This window comes from Grammomys surdaster, unplaced genomic scaffold (genome assembly GCF_004785775.1).
Source record: "Grammomys surdaster isolate TR1022 unplaced genomic scaffold, NIH_TR_1.0 243, whole genome shotgun sequence".
In the NCBI taxonomy this organism is placed as follows: Eukaryota; Metazoa; Chordata; class Mammalia; order Rodentia; family Muridae; genus Grammomys; species Grammomys surdaster.
The window spans coordinates 6,053,775-6,070,585 of record NW_021604688.1 but is presented as its reverse complement, the minus strand read 5'-3'; the positions used below and the strand labels follow the sequence as shown (position 1 = coordinate 6,070,585).

The following is a 16,811-nucleotide window of genomic DNA, read 5'->3' as shown; positions in this document are numbered from 1 at the left end:
CGATGACTCAGGATTCAGTTTCAGCTGCTCTGAGTGTAGTGGCTTCTCGATGACTCAGGATTCAGTTTCTCCACAGGACAGGAGCAGACCAACTCTGTGTCTGCTCCAGCCCAAGGGACCAGGCAGGGGCCGAAAGGAACTGATTCATTATTTCTTTTCTGTCCTCTATAGCTTTAGCATGTATGTATTTGGTTTAAAATTTTCTTTAGCATTGTTCTTGATTTTTATGAAAACTAAAATAAGTTCTTAAAGTTTATTTGTTGATGATTGTATATGTGCTGCTTCTTCTCTTTGGTAAGTCCTCGTCCGTGCAATGCACTATTGTTATGAGTGAATATATATAAATTTTATTTATATTGCTGAGTTTCTTCATGCCTCTGTGTGGTCAGGCTGTTACATGGGCCAATCATAGCTTGTCCTATAAAAATGTTCCAAGTTTGTGCCTCACATTCTTCTTTTCCTCCTTCCTTATCTAGAACTGTGGCAGTGTCAAGAGATAGTTAAGGTTTTGTGGGTCAGACAACTCACTATGTTCAACTCTATGACAGTAAACAAGCCAAAACAGTATGAAAATAAAAGGCACAGCTGTATTCTAATGAGCTTTACTTGGACTGCACTGGATTTAGAGACAATATAAGTTCCTTCCTTGTTTTTAAAAGTGTGTGTGGGTCAGTCTTTTATGGTGAATATTACATTCTATGTATGTTTTACAGTAAGTTCCTCTAACTATGATATCTCCTACAAAAGATTTTGCTAAATGTTTTTTCTCTGTTGACTGAGATAATCATGTGGTTTTTGCCTTCTTGCTGCTAATGTGGTGGATTATATTGATTGATTTTTCTGAGTTGAATCACCTTTGCATTCTTAAGTTAAATCCCACTTGGTCACGATTTATCATCTTCTTAATATGATGCTACATTCAGCTTGCTACTGGTTTTTACTTGGGCTATTTCAATGCATATTTATAGCAGATATTGGTCTACAGTTTGTTTAATGATTGCATGGTTTCAGCGTAAGTTCAGATGTATCCCTTCCTGTTCTATTTTATGAAAAAATGTGAGAAGTATTTGCCTTATTTCTTAGATTTGGTGAAACTCATTTGTGCAGCTATATGGTTCTGGCTTCTTTTTCAGGAGAGTTTAAAAAATGATTATTGTTAAAGATCTATTCAGATGTTTTATTTTTGGAGTAGAGTCTGGTAGTTTGTTCAGATTATCTAGGTCTTGTAGCTCCTTGTATGTTTCTGTCACAATGTTACTCTCGTATCCTAGGCTCCAGCATATTCATTTGGCTTTCAAAGTTCTCACAGAATATCATATGAAAAGTGCATTAGGCAGAACAGAAAGCAGGGCTGTGTCAACCTTCTGAGGAATCTACGGACAGGTCAAAACAAACCCCGATATCTGACATCTGCTTCCACTGAAAGTAGGCTCTTTCATCTGTGCCTGGGCTGACATCTTAAAGACTGATGCCTTCTTAGGGAAGGGATGATAAAGTTCTCCTACCATGTTTCTGCAAAGCCTTTCCTTCTTCAGAGTTGGATTCCTAATGGTGTGGCCTTCAGAGTTTCTGGTGGAGGATGAACCCCGAGGTTATCTATTCCACTTTTATTCCCTGACACGTTATGATATCCTAACTTGACACAATCATTACAACAACCACAAAGACATACCCCAACATCTCAGTTAGCAAATGATCAAACTAATGAGTGAAAAAATGTGATTGCTTTGATTTGACAGGAAACGGTTCCACAAAGGCTCATGGGCGGAAAGGCTTGTCTCTAGCTGCTGGTGCTATCTTTGGAGGTTCTAGAAACATTAGAAGGTGGGACCTAGCTGGAAGAAGTAAGTCATGGGCGTGGGAGTGGAGGGCATGTTAACACATGCCCGGATCCTTTCTGTCTCTTTCTCTGCTTCTTACATACAATAAATGAAGTAGAGTCTCCCCTTTGCTCGTCTCACCACAGTGCCTGCCTGAGTGTGGTAGGCACTGGAATGTCTGACACTGGGAACCAGAGTAAAGTCCTTGCTCTCTAAAACCGCTTTTACAGGGGTTTGGTCATAATGATACATAATACAATTATTATCTCATCTGCTGCAGAAAAAAATAGATTTGATGAAATCAAACACCTATTTATGACAAAGACTCACTCATGTAGGAAGGACTTTTTCAACTTGATTTTTAAAACAACAAAAAGGCACCAGTAAGAGCATACCTAATGGGTGAAGACTGTCTGGAGACCTAGGGCAGGTGTGCAGATATTTTTTTTTTTTACCATTTTATTCCTAGGAATGGAGCTCTTAGGCAGTCAACAACAACAAAAAACAAAATCAATAATTACAGAAAGAAGAAAGTTGTTTATGGATTTAGCTACATCCCAGTCCTAACCCTCACTACTTTTTAAAAGGGATTGTGCTAGGAGACAGGGTCTTCAGCGAGGTCATCAGGGGCCAATGGGGTCACATGGGTGAGTCCTATTCCTTTATGACTGCTGAGGATGGTATCTTTGGAAGGAGAGACACCTGGGAGGCATATATGCAGAAAAGGGTCATGGGAAAGAACAGTGAGATAAAGCCCTGGTAAACCCAAGGAATGGCTTCAGGGAAGGAATTGGTTAGCAGAGAGCACAGGAAACTTTTGGTAATCAGGGAAATGTACTACATATGAACTGGTGTAAACAACTGTCAGACTTATCAAACTGTACATCTAAGACCCGTGCAACTCTTTAGTATATAATTAAACCTCAATTAGAATAAAAGGAAATGAAATAATGACCATGTTTCCTTGAGTTCTTGGGCACTGCTATTTTAAGTCCTCACTATAGTCTTTCTCTTTGACATTAGCAATCAATCATCATAAGGATTTTGATGTGTAAGCATGTATTTCACTTAAATAACTAAATTACTGCTGGCACTGAGGTCAAAAGGTCTAACTGATTAGGTCTTTATTTTGGGAAAATGAAACAAGGGCAGAAAAAGAAAAATCAATATATTTAATGTTATGTTAATGCAGTCAACAAGTATATAAGGAGCTCCTACCATGTGTGGAGCTGTGTTCTAAGACATAGACATCCAAATTATTGTCTAGTAACAGAAGACCCAAGACATAGACAACAAGTTGAGAAAGCGGGTTGTATTTTGAAGCATTTCTTTCAAGTCAGAGGATGGGGAACATAGATGCTCTGGTTTAAGTGACAATATTTCATACTTACATTAAGATTAACTCTTAAAGATAGGGTCTTAAATGTGAAACCCTTTTTTAGTGAACCAAATAGGATGATTTACTCTACTGCCTGGGTTTATTCATAGCACTCAAGTGTGCTTGCCTTCTGTGTGCTGTTGATAACGACATCAATACTTAGCATATTTCTTATTTCATACTGTGGGAATAAGTTCATTTTCTTATGATTAAGTGTAAGATACAGATGACAGCAATAATAAAGGAAATATAAGTAAATGATCCTTAAAGGTTAGATGAAAGCCACGTCTGTCCCAACATACTTAGTTTGTCTCTTGTGTTTATCCACCATGGGTCATCATGATGTGTATATCACTATAAGCACAAGTTTATCACAAGCATCAGTAGGAACACTAGTGATTATTGTTTACTTCAGTAAAGTCTATCACAAACATTTTCCAATAAGAAAAAACGTTCTTGAGATCTTCTTAGGAAACTCAACCAATGATAATGGCTGTGTAAGGTTAGTCTAAAAAATCCCCAAAGGAAAAACGTAGAGTGTAGCCAATACTACCAGCTAAGCTGAAATTACTCTGGAGTGAGGTTCTGCCACAGAAGTGAAGGGATTCAGAGATTCATGATGGGGACAGCAGGAACTATCCCTAAATACAGCAGGGACCTTTGGAATAGCTTTCAAATAGAGTTCAGAAAGGGCACTGCCAAGCCCCATGCCTAATATTTTCATTCTGGAACTTGTGCCCAGTGGCTTCAGCCTCAACTAGTTGATCAGCATCACAGGAAAAATGCCCCAAGTGCCCAGGGCTCTTGTAACAGAGTGTGACAGTGGCTGCTCAGGTAGAAGCAGTTCTAGAATGTTTGCTGGGCATGGCAAGAAGGGAGAGGCAGGAAGAGCATGTGTGTCCTCACATCCCCCAGCATGGCTTCTAACAGCTCTTGAATCAAGTTTAGATTTTCTAAAGTAACATTTCCCCCATTCCACATAACTCAGGGAAAAACAAAGAACAAAAAATCCCACAAAACAACAACAACAAAAACAAAAACAACAACAAAACCTACTGAAAACACAGCATTCTAAGCAACAATGTAAGAGAAAGTTTATATTAAGCTAATTTTGATAATGACATAGCTATTCTTGTTATCATAAGGCTGTTCATTGAGTCAAGAGTCTGTCTCTTTTATGTTTAGTGTCAATAAAGTTGGCAGAATGGTGAAGTAAACAAGAGAGGTAAAGGAGTGAGAGATGGTAATAGAGATTAATGATCTTGCAGTAAATATCCTGTATAGCACTTCATGATTAAAGAACAACAAAAGAAACAATGGATATAAAACAGAGATGTATTCCAAAAGATTCTGCCATGCTAATGAGAGGAAAGCAATTAAGGAGGGGCCAACCAATCGGTGTAGCTTGGGCAGTTAGTGCTGGGTCACTGGCACTGTAATAACCAGGGCATCCAGATCCACAGTGCATACTTGGGAAAGTTAATTCACCCATTGGGCTGGGTGCTGTAGCAAAGGGCACAGCAATAACCCTGTCCTCTCTCTAGTCTGCCCACACCAGCTCTGCACTGGCCGAGAGGCTCAAGGGGGCAAGTTTATGTCTTCAGTAATCAGGCAGATCATAAAAGAAGAGAAAAATACTAGGTAATCTTCTCCATGAGTAGAAGAATAACTTCATGGTTCCTCTGACTATCTTAAAATGCTAAAATATTCAAAGTTTTAAACAGATGAGGATTTTGATATTATTTTCACTATCACAGTATATCCTCCCGCTCTCTAAAGACAAAGGAACAAGAGGAGTGAGGGGATAGGCTGGAAAATAAGATGGCAAATGACAGTGCTCCTGAAACTGCAGATAGGGAACAGCTTCCCTCCAGTAAGATCGATTGTCCAGCAGCACTGCCAGGATTCACTGTACACAACCAAAGTGCTGAATGCCAGCAGACAACACAGCACAAGTAATGCCTTCTGAACTCCTGGTAGTCAAAAATGATTTTGTTTCAAATTAGAAATTGATTTTTTTGGGTAGGGATACCAGCTGTTTCCAGGCTCTGGCTTCTTTTGCTGGGACAGGGAGAGGTTTGCCTCCAGCACAGCTATGCTGTCCTGAGTGTGCCTGACAAGCATCTTGTGGAGCTCCTCTCTAACACTGAAACAAGTCAACTATGTGGGATTTTATCTCACCATTTCATTTCAGTGTTGTTACACAACATACGTGTGTTGACAAGTAAACAGAAGATTATGTTAAGCCAAACAGAGTAACACCACAGCAGTTCTGACCGGTTCTCCTCTCTGAAGTGCAGTGGCATGAATACGGAGGACCAAAGTAAGGGTTTCCACAGCTGAAAGACCATTGCTACAGAAAGCAGAGGCTAGGTCAGACTCTAAGTCTTCTCAATTTCATCTTTGTCTTAGGTAGCAATGATTAATATGAAGCTTTAACACCGTCTTCAGTAGAGCCATGTAGAGTATTTGCTGTATGTCAAAGAAAAATGGTAGCATTTTCCTTTTTGAAGTTTGGAAAAATTATCATCTCTCAGTTACTTGGAAGGGGATAAAGCAATTTCTAGATGACTGGTTGTCATAGTTTGGGTTTTACTGTTGTGAAGAGAGATCTTGACCACAGCAACTCTCATAAAGGATAACATTTAATTGGGGCTGGCTTATAGTTTGAGAAGTTCAGTCCATTATCATCACGGTGAGAAGCATGGAAGCATGTATGCAGACATGGGCTAGAGGAGCTTAGAGTTCTACACTTGATCCATAGGCAGCAGAAGAAGACTATGTTACACTGGCCAGACGAGCATATATGAGACCAGGGCCTCCAGAGTGACACATTTCCTTCAACAAGGCCACACTTACTCAGAAAAGGTCATACCTCCTAATAGTGCCATTCCCAATTACCAAGCATTCAAATACTTGAGTCTATAGAGGCCATACCTATTCAAACTACCACATTGCACTACCTGGCCCTCATAGCCATAAGATAATGCAAAATGCATTTAGTCTAACTTCAAAGTCCCCATAATCTATCAGTCTCAATAGTGTTCAAAAGTCCAATGCTCAAAGTCTCTTCTGAGATTTATACAATCTCTTAACTATAATCCTATATATCTTAGAGTTTTACTACTGTGAACAGACACCATGACCAAGGCAAATCTTATAAGAATATTTAATTGGGGCTGGCTTACAGGTTCAGAGGTTCAGAGCATCCAGGCAGGCATGGTGCAGAAGCTGAGATTTCTACATCTTCATCTGAAGACTGTTAGCAGGATACTCACTTCCAGGCAGCTAGGACTAGGGTATTAGAGCCCACACTCAAAATGACACACCAACTCCAACAAGGCCACACCTACTCCAACAGGGTCATACCTTCTAGTAGTACCACTCCCTGAACCAAGCATATACAAACCATCACACTTTATAATATCAAAATCAAAACTAGATTACATACTTCCAACACACAGTGGTACAGGATATAGATTACCATTAAACCAGCTGGGTAAACTCCAAACTCTGCATCTCCATGTCTGACGTGAAAATGCTCTTCAGATCTCCAACTCCTTTCAGCTTGGTTGACTGCAACACACTTCTTTTTCTTGGGTTGGTTCCATTCCCTGTTAGCAGCTTTTCTTGCCAAGTATCCTACGACTCTGACATCAACATTTTGGGGTCTCCAAGGAAATTCAGGCTTTACCCCTGCCACATGCTCTGGCCTCAGTGACTTCCCTTAGTCACAGAAGAATATTTCATAACCCATTTCTTTCTAGGCCTCTATGCAAGGACACTTCTGCCAAAATCTGGCCTCAGTGACTTTCTTTAGTAAGGAAGGGAAATTCTATATTCCCTTTCTTCTATTCTAAACTCTAAAGCCAGAGCCATGTTGGCGAAGCTACCAAGTTCTGCTTGCTGTGGCTGGAACATGGCCTTCTTATTCTATTATATCTTCACTAGCTTTCTGTTTCGGATGATTTCCTTTACTGCCTAAGTTCAGCTGTCTTGGAACTTGCTCTGTAGACTGATCTTGAACTCAAGAGAGTTCCAAGACTTTGTCTCCCAAATGTTGGAGTTAATGATGTAAACCACCATGCCTAGACCTAAGTTTTCTTTAATTCCTTTTCACACAATGGAAGCTTAGTTCAGTGGGATCTTCCCCTGAGGCCATTACTCCCTTAATTCCATTTAATATCTTTAATCTGTTTATTTCCTTGAACACAGGATTTAGCTCTACTCTATTTCCTGATACCTCTTTAATCCTTGAACCATACATTTTATATTTTTCTTGCTCAGTTTGTAAAGCACACTCTTCCTAAGAGTAAACCACAGGACAGAGTCCTGTTTTGAGATTTCCTTTGCCAATATAATTATCTCAATTTCTTCACCTTAGCCTCAGGTAGAATCTTCAGATAAGGGCAAATGCAGCCACATTCTTCAGCAAAACATCACAAGAATATCTCTAGGCAACATTTCTAAAATTCTGCCGGGCAGCCTTTAATTTTTCCTTTAATCCCAGCACTTGGGAGGCAGAGGCAGGTGGATTTCTGAATTCGAGGCCAGCTTGGTCTACAGAGTGAGTTCCAGGACAGCCAGAGATACACAGAGAAACCTTGTCTTGAAAAAAAGCCAAAAAAAAAAAAAAAAAAACCAAAAACCAAAAAACAAAAACCATTCTAAAATTCTTCTCCTCTGAAAGCTCTTGCGCCAGGGTCACACAGTTTAAATCACCCTCAGCATCACTGTCTTTCATATTCTTGTATGGCCCATTAAGCAACGTTTAAAGAGTCTAACTGTTTTCCTTTTCCAAAGTCCCCAAACCCACATTCCTCCAAACAAAACATGGTTAGGTCTATCACAGCAATACTCCATTCCCTGGTACCAACTTCTGTCTTGGATTTCATTGCTATATAGGGACATCATAACCAAAGCAACTCTTATACAAGAAAACATTTAATTGGGACTGGCTTATAGTTTCAGAGATTCATTGCATCACCAACATGGGAGGAAGCATGGCAGCCTTCAGGCAGACACGTATTGGAACAGGACCAATGCATCTGATCCACAGGCAGCAGAAGAGACTGTGTCACATTGGCCAGACTTGAACATATATGAGACCTCAAAGCCTTCCTCCAAAGTGACACACTTTCTTCCAACAAGTCTACACCTACTCCAACAGAGCCACACCTCCTAACAGTGCCATTCCTCACAGCCAAACATTAAAACACATGAGTCTATGGAGGCTATTACCTACCCAAAGCACCATACTCACAGGCTATTACCCCCAGATCACAACTGCTGGCAGCAGTTGGCAAAAGCAAGGAAAGGTGCATATAAAAATTTTCACAAATAAATAGGCTAATGTGAGAGTTGTAGAGATTATAAATTGTAGGTTGCTTAACATTAGCCAAAGAGCTTGTGTGGTAGAAGAGAGCATGTAAAAAGAAATCAGGATACTAGTCCTGAGGAAGGTGTGAGCAGAGGTAACTTGTTTCCTATACAGGAGGCTCATCCTTTCAAGTCAGTCCTTAAGGCTGTTGGAATAGACTGCACATGAGTCACTCCAAGACCAAATGGCAAACATACATCTCTTTCAGTATTATTTCAGTTACTTGTAGTTGATTTCCTTTTCAAACCTACATATAAAACAGGAAGTATTATCAGCACTTCAAAGAGTGCTAGGCACTATTTGTTGAGACTTGGGAGATTGGGTTTTAGTTACAATGTTGCTCATGACCCCTCTTCTACATTCCCTACATTATCATTCAATTATGAGGTCTTACTTTTCCAGGAGAGATTTATGTTCAACTCTTTATTTTATTACTCACTTTGAGAAAAATCATCTGGTATCTACAACCACACTTACTGCTCAATTCAGCTTTTAAAAGGAGGGCCAAACTGGACAGCTTCTGATATCAGTACTCTGAGAGATATAATTGTAGTTGTGATTTGAGAATCTAGTAGCTGGGCCACCCACAGCTTTCCAGGCATGTGTTTTTCTGAAACCTAACTGCGGCTCCGGATAGTGGAAATCATCTGTTGTTCACTGGCTTGCATGCACCAGCCATCTTCCACCGTCCTTAGCAACTTCCCTTTATGCTACTGCAGACACTACACTCACCTCTCTGTGGTCTGTATGTATCATTCTGTTGACATGTCCGTTGGATGCCATTCTCCACATGTGACTGAAACTCAACGGTTTTCATCTCCCTCTGGTTTTGCCCACTGTTTGGAGAGTCTGGGCACTTTTTAAAGGATGATGAGGTTCCACGCATCCATCCATCACATTTCGGCTTCAATAAACTAAAAGAGAAAGCATGAATGAACTCTGGAGGGCTCAGGGAAAGACACAGATCACATGCACACATTTGAAATCAGCATGAGTTGCAATACAATTATGACAGTAAGAATCCTTTTCTTATTTTAATTGATATATAATTTGATTATTTTTTTCTGAAGGTATATTTTGTATCTTGCTACAATAATTTTGGAGAACAAATTATTTTAATGATGTTTAATCCTCAAACTGTACAATTGGGAGTTTTGGAAATGAAATAGTTATCTAGGGCCAGTGCAGCAACTGGAGGCAAATAGTAGTTAAATACGATGGCAGGAAACGTTTAAGTTAACTTTATGGTCTGGGATAGATGAGCAGAAGAAAGTAAAGCAACGAGGGATCAAAGACTGGCAGAAAAGCAAAAGGAATGAAGCATTTAATTGTGTAAGATAAATAAAAAACAAACAAAGAAAATGCATGTGAAAACCGTAGATGTGGTCTATGTGAGGAATTTGAGACAGAGGCTCAAGACAAAGAAGCAGGAGCACGAAGGCAAGCATGATGGAACTACAGTAAGTGACATAAGCTTGGAATATGGTCACATGTGAATCACTTTAAAAAAAGAACAAAATGTCTTTCCCTACATCAGGGATGGACCAACCATACATGGATGGCAGGGCCGCCAGAGGATGGAAGGAGTGTGGACACACAATGACTTTGATTGGCATGTCAAAGCCTTACAGAAATCATGGTGGAAAACAATGGAGGAATGGAACACACTGAAATTCACACAAGGAGGCAGGCTTGTACGAAAAATGCTGGCATACTTGCATCTATGCTTATTGTAAAGAGCAGGCCCTTAACAGGATCGACTCCATTTTGTAATAGGAAAAAAAACAAGTTTTGAAGTGAAGCTGTTTTGAAGTGCTGTGATAACCAGAAGTTGTTTTGAAACCACATATTTGTGCACAAAAATAAGTTGTTTTGAATAAGTGTGATAACCAGCTGTAATGTAGTCAGAGCCCGGCGATAACCAGACAGGAATGGTTATCTGTTATGCACGCCAGCAGTGATGCCAAATCAAACGTAAAAATCCAATCACACACTGGTAGCCATGACTGCCTGAACATGATCTTTCAAAAAGTCTCCTCAACACCCGATTAGTAAAGAGATAATCAAGAGACTGACACCTTCACTTTCTCAGTCAAGCACCAACTTCGCAGTTAAGCCCCCTATGAGGTCAAATTAGCAATTCAATCAACTGGAAGCTGCAGCCCTCCCTTTCCCCCCAACTCAGGGCCTATAACCAAAAAGACTCAGGTCGTATAACCCATGAATGAATGATGTACTGATTGCTATGCTTATTTCTTGGTAATTAACAATTTATTATTTGTGTTCATTGTGCCGATATTGTTAGAGGCAGTGCATAGGAAATGTGGCAATATCTCCTTGTGGCAATAGCCTTAGCATTGGTGATAATATATTGCATGCTGTGTATCATTAAAGAGCAACTGAATGTCAACCCTCTGTCTCTGCCATACTCTCTTCCCTTTTGTGGAGCTGATAATCTCATGGTCAATCCAGCATACAATCGATCTCTGAGTGGAGAAGGATCTGTCACTCCTCTCCCAGCAGGGATACTAAAATCCTGCCATGACCTGTTTGTGACAGGCTGGCATGGCAGCTGACTGACTGATGAGAAAGTTCCTAAGTAGGAGAGTGGGGGACAAGCCTACAAGAGATTAGAGGAGTTAATGAAAAGTAAGGGACTCAGTAATCTCCAGTGGTACATTAGAAAAAAAGGAAATTAAGCTTCTGTATTGACTGGCGGATCTTTTATATTAAACATGCAAACGCTTGTCAACAAATTTAAAAGGCTCAAAATATTCCCCGTTACTGGCAGAGAGCTGCAAACGGAAGAAAAGCTGAAATGGAAGGATGCAGCACAGGCAGTAAAGGGCAGAATTGGTATGAAACCTGTTGATATAATGCATCCACTGACCGACCCTAATACAGTCCAAATGGCAGTGGAACAAGCCAAAAAGGACCAGGTGCTGGCAGTCATTATGATTGATGGGCAAAAGGCTAGCCATGAACGTTGCCAAATACAGAGGAGGACTGATCACCCCCCAAGGACAGGCAGTTTCCCTCCCGATAACAACTATATATAAAAAGACTCCCAAATTAGGTCTCAAAACCCCTCAGAGAGGAGGAGGAAGTGATCATTTCCCTCCACCCCCAAATTTAGATGGGATGGAAATAGAGGAGTCAAGACCCTTTACACAGACCGAACTTTCGGATCTAAGAAATCAATATGCAGTTAGATTTAAAGCTTTTGATGTTGAATGTTTCTAAATATTTAATGGTTTCTTTAATTTCTTATGGTAGCAAAAAAAAAACTTCATAGGAATTTTTTTTTTTTTTTTTTTCGAGACAGGGTTTCTCTGTGTAGTTCTGGCTGTCCTGGAACTCACTCTGTAGACCAGGCTGGCCTCGAACTCAGAAATCCACCTGCCTCTGCCTCCCAAGTGCTGGGATTAAAGGCGTGCGCCACCACCGCCCGGCTAACTGGAGAATGCTGGCATCGATCCCGCTACCTCTCGCATGCTAAGCGAGCGCTCTACCATTTGAGCTAATTCCCCTTCTGGTACTTCATAGGAATTTGTATTACCAGTAAAAAGAATTTTTTTTAGGATGTTGAATTTTTTTTGTTTTTTTCTTTTTTTAAATTTGTAATAAAATAATGTATATTAAAAAAAAAAGAAATCAATATGCCCAAAATGGAGCAAAGGATGCCTCATACATAGTCAGATTATGGGAACAAGGAGCTGATACAGTCATGTTACATGAAAGAGAAATTAAACGGATTAGGAATATCATTGAGAACCCCACCATATTCAAAGCCCTAGAACAAGTACTAGAAGTAGGTAGAGGAGAAACAAAACCTCTCCTAGACTGGATCACATCCTCATGGAGATATGCTTCCCCACCCTAGACCTAGCACAGTTCGAAGCAGCAGGCAAACAGGCAACCTACCAAGATGCAATTTCCCTGGCCAGGAAATTAGGCATCCTATACTTTATCTACAATGAGGTAGACACCCCACAAGCGGCACCCATGATACCTGAGTTTGCCAAAATAATACTGAAAGGAGCACCACTCCACCTTAGAGTAAGCCTAGCAGGACCAGTACATTCAGTAAAAACCATAGCAGCCCTTATTGAATTATTTAAGGGATTCTTAGAAATGGAATCAGACAAGGTAATAAACCTGCCTGTCCAGAGAAAACAAGGACCCATAAAGTGCCGTTTCCAAAATATCAGACGGGCCATACGCCCATTTGGGAACCTAGGACCCCAACTCCCAATATGCAGATCAATACAAAGAACACCCTGGAACAGAATAATTGGAAAACCTAAATTACTCTCAAAACCGAATATAGGACCTAGGAAACCTTTTTTTCGGCCTAGGCATTAATTACATTTTAGGCCATTACAAAACTGCCCCGGCCCCAACCTTAAGAACAAACTTCGCCCAATAGGACAAAGACCTATTGCCTCCAAAAACCGAGGATGGAGAAACAGATGGAGACAATAAGACCTTTTATCAATCTCCCAGTACAGGGCCCTAGAGGACCCATTCCAGCCAGAGGCTATTAGATACAGGCAGCGAAGCATCCATATGGACCCTCACACCTCCCAACAAACAAAGAAACAAAAAGATACAAATACAAGGAATTGGAGGAGAAGTACTAGCCGATACCGGCTCTACTATCTTACTATTATATGATAAGAAGATACTAATAAATGTAGTCTATACTCCTGCACCCTCGAATATTTTAGGAATTCTAGAAATTAGGAAGATTTTCCCTGACTTTTTAGAACTTAAAAGAATTAAAAAATATATATGCACCCTTGCTGAAGTTAAGGTAGAACCTGTAGAATTACGTCCCCCCCACCCCTCCTTCATTTACTGCTCAATACCCTATTAAAGGAGGTATACCAGAAATAACACAAACAAAGACGTCCTAAAAGAACAAATAATAGCTCCTACCCAAAGCTTCAATTATAACTCCCCTGTTTGGCCGGTACAAAAACCAAATGGTAAATGGAGAGATTCACTGTGGATTATAGGAGAATTAATGAATTAACACCTAAAATGCCTGGACAGCTGATGTGGAGGATATCAATCTAAAAATTAGACAAAAGTCCCCACAATGGTTGGCATTATTGGGCTTATCGGATATGTTCTTTGGCATACCCCTACACCCCAATTCTCAGGAATATACAACCTTCACTTGGGAAGGAAAGCTATACAAATTCCTTAGACTAGCACAGGGATACTAAAACTCCCACCACGACTTGCTCGAGACACTTATCAAATGTGACAGGTAAAAGGGCCTCTGTCATAAGCAGTGTTCTCAAAAAAGTGCTGATTTTAAGCACTGATTCATAGCCTGGTAGTGAATTTCAATGATCTAGAAAGTTTTAGTGAGATGACTTCTGGAGTCTCGCACATAGACCAGCCCTGTTTCTTCCCTGCCTGTTTCCCTCTCTTGTTCTCTCTTCTTTTTAAAGTTTCCCCAGGGGATTCTGTAACCATGGCTGTTCCTTTTGAAGATGACTTCTTTTGACCAGAATTCTAAACTCTAAAGAAAAGCTGCACCTACATGAGTAAGATGTTACCTGCTAAATAATCTTTTCTTTCCCCCTTCCCCTCTCTTGCTTTTTCCTTTAGATTTACAAACCCACACCCCTAGTGAGCTCCAGATTCCATCAGATTATGTGATGGTCCTTCTTAGTTCTTTGTTCTATGCATCAGCCATAAAGCATCTACATTGCTATGCAGCTTAACTTGCAGAGATCTGTTGAAAGAACTGCAGGGGATAGTCCTAGGCACCCAGAATCCACTAAAGGTGTCTACCACAGAAAGATAGGAAAGAAGACATACACCCTGGACCACCAACTTCACGTGCCTCCTCATCTGCATATAACCGACTTTTCTAAGATTTTTTTTTTTTTTAATGTGGAAATAAGAGCTTTACATTCCCCATCTTCTAAAGTTTTGGCCCTGGATGTGATTTTCTTCTCACTAACTCTTATCTTTGAGTAATTTTAAAAAATGTCCATGTTCAAAAATCACAAGTCATGGCAGAGAAAGAGAGCAAAATTCTTGTGAAAGGTGTATATTTCCCAAGTGGAGAAAACTTTAAAAGTCCTAGAGGAAGGGTGGACTGTAGAAAGAAGTCCCACTCCAAACATGAGGTACTGCTGAGCAGAGAAGGATGCAGAGGAAGCAAAAACAGGGATGTGCTTTCTGTCCTTCCCTCTCCTAATGAGAATGAAAACTGACTACTGAAGACAATCTCAGACCTACAAATGAACAAATGAATCTGGATTAACAGGATTTATAAGTAATATTTATCTTTACCCAGTCTGTGCCCCTCAAAAATACAACATTCCTTTTCTTCTGTCTTATCATTTGTCTAGGATTTTACTGTTCTTTGTTGAAGACAGCTGAAGGTAGAATTGAAAATCATCTCTGAAAATGACACATTCTGTGGATTTATCTTATGTATATAAGAAATACACATATGAATACATTTATGTAGCTTTTTCCTTGCTAATCTATCTATCATAGGAACCAGCCTCAACTATAAAACTATAAAAGCTGAAAAATTCTTTACAGAACTCTTACCTACCCTGCCTGGGGTACTCTCCCTTTAGTGAAGATGAAGCCCTCCTTGCCTCTCTTAGGAACTTATAGATGGCCACCCTCCTCCTTCTGCTCAAGCGGGACCTCTCATATAGCACACTTTCCAGCATGGCTGTCCTCCCTTGTCTGAAAAGTCCAGAATTCCTTTTGCTGTTGAGTCCCTTTGTATACCACTCAATGTTCTAATTCATCGAATGACCTTTTCATCCATGACACAAAGGAGCAAAGTTTACCCCATGTATTTATATCTGTTATATCCAGCATTATATTTAAAAGACTTTTTATTTATGTAGCCTGCTTTTGTAGAAATAAAAACAGGTGTCAATCTGTAGACTAAGCTGGTCTAGAATTCACTATGTAGCCTAGGCTGGCCACATATACAAGGTGATTCTTTTGCCCCAGCCTCTCAAGTGCTGGGATTACAGGCATTTACCATACCCAATTTATATGGTGATGATAATCACACCCAGGACTTTGGACATACTAGACAAGCACTATTTCAACAGATCACACCTCCCAGCTCGAAAATTAACTTTTATGTATTATATTATCTTATGTTCTATGATTGTGGTAAGAGTTCTAATAGCCATTTCCATAGGTTCTGTAGAAATTTTCCAAATGGGAAATCATGTAATTTGAGGATAGAGGCAGTGTTGTTTATTCGTCTCTAATATTTTCATGTCTGATGACACTAGTTAGAACTTCCTACACAACTTACCTTATTTCTTAAAGTATTCATCATTAATGAGGTACAGTATTGTCAATCTCCTTGATTAGATTTTAAGTTTGCCAAAGTCTTCCTATACCCATTATGAATGAGAACTGATAGTGAAGAGGTCAGCTCAGAGCTTTTGGAAGATTCCACTAGGCCCCTTTTCTTCCCAGAAGGGAGAAGTCCTTATAGCACGTGGGCACCCCTCCCCTCCAGAAGGGAGAGGCTAAATCACATAACTCAGGAAGACCAGAGGGGGACCAATCTTTGACCACCTGCAGACAAAGGAAGCTCTGAGCAAGTAGACACATTCCTCAGGGCAGACTGTTGCCCCCCTCCCTCCCAAGACAAGAAAAGCTCTTGCAACCTCATTCCCTTAGAACCAATCAGTTTAAAAGTCACACTGTTCTGCCAATCACATTGTGCATAATGGCTATTGCTCTATTCTACTCATGAAAACTGTATAAAAACTGGCTGCCTGGGCCATCCATGGTCATCGCCTCTCCTTTTAGATACAGGACTACCCCAGCATGCTGGAACAATAAACTCCTCTTGCTTTTACATCAATCTCTGACTCTGCGTCGTTCACTCAGGGGTCCCCAGTAGCTAAGGCTCATCAGAGTTTTACAATGGGTCAGGTCAAACACTTCTGCATCTGTTTGAGATCAAGTTTTACTTTATCACATTCATTATGGAAAATAACATTGATTTTTCAAATATTGAGCTAACTCTATTTCTAGGATAAATGTTATTTAGTCAAACTGTGTAATACTTTTTATATACCTGGATTGGATTTGTTAACATTTGTTAAATTTTTTTAACAATATTCTTTAAAATTTATGCTCATGAGGAAGGTTCATCTGTCATTTTCTTATTCTAGTTTGGATCTCACTAACAGTGAAAGGAAAACTTCCCTTG

General features: G+C 40.0%; 1 protein-coding gene and 1 non-coding gene across 2 annotated transcripts in view; both read right to left on the bottom strand.

Moving 5' to 3' along the window:
- LOC114627174 (protein hinderin-like) overlaps positions 1-16,811 on the bottom strand; it is a 185,162-nt gene that overhangs the window by 57,022 nt on the left and 111,329 nt on the right. Inside the window, exon 3 of the mRNA XM_028774873.1 lies at positions 9,311-9,492. Within this exon, the coding sequence (XP_028630706.1) occupies positions 9,311-9,492 (182 nt within the window). The remainder of the gene's footprint in view (positions 1-9,310; positions 9,493-16,811) is intronic.
- Trnaa-agc lies at positions 12,036-12,108 on the bottom strand. Its single transcript has one exon. It is a non-coding gene; the product is annotated as a tRNA-Ala (tRNA).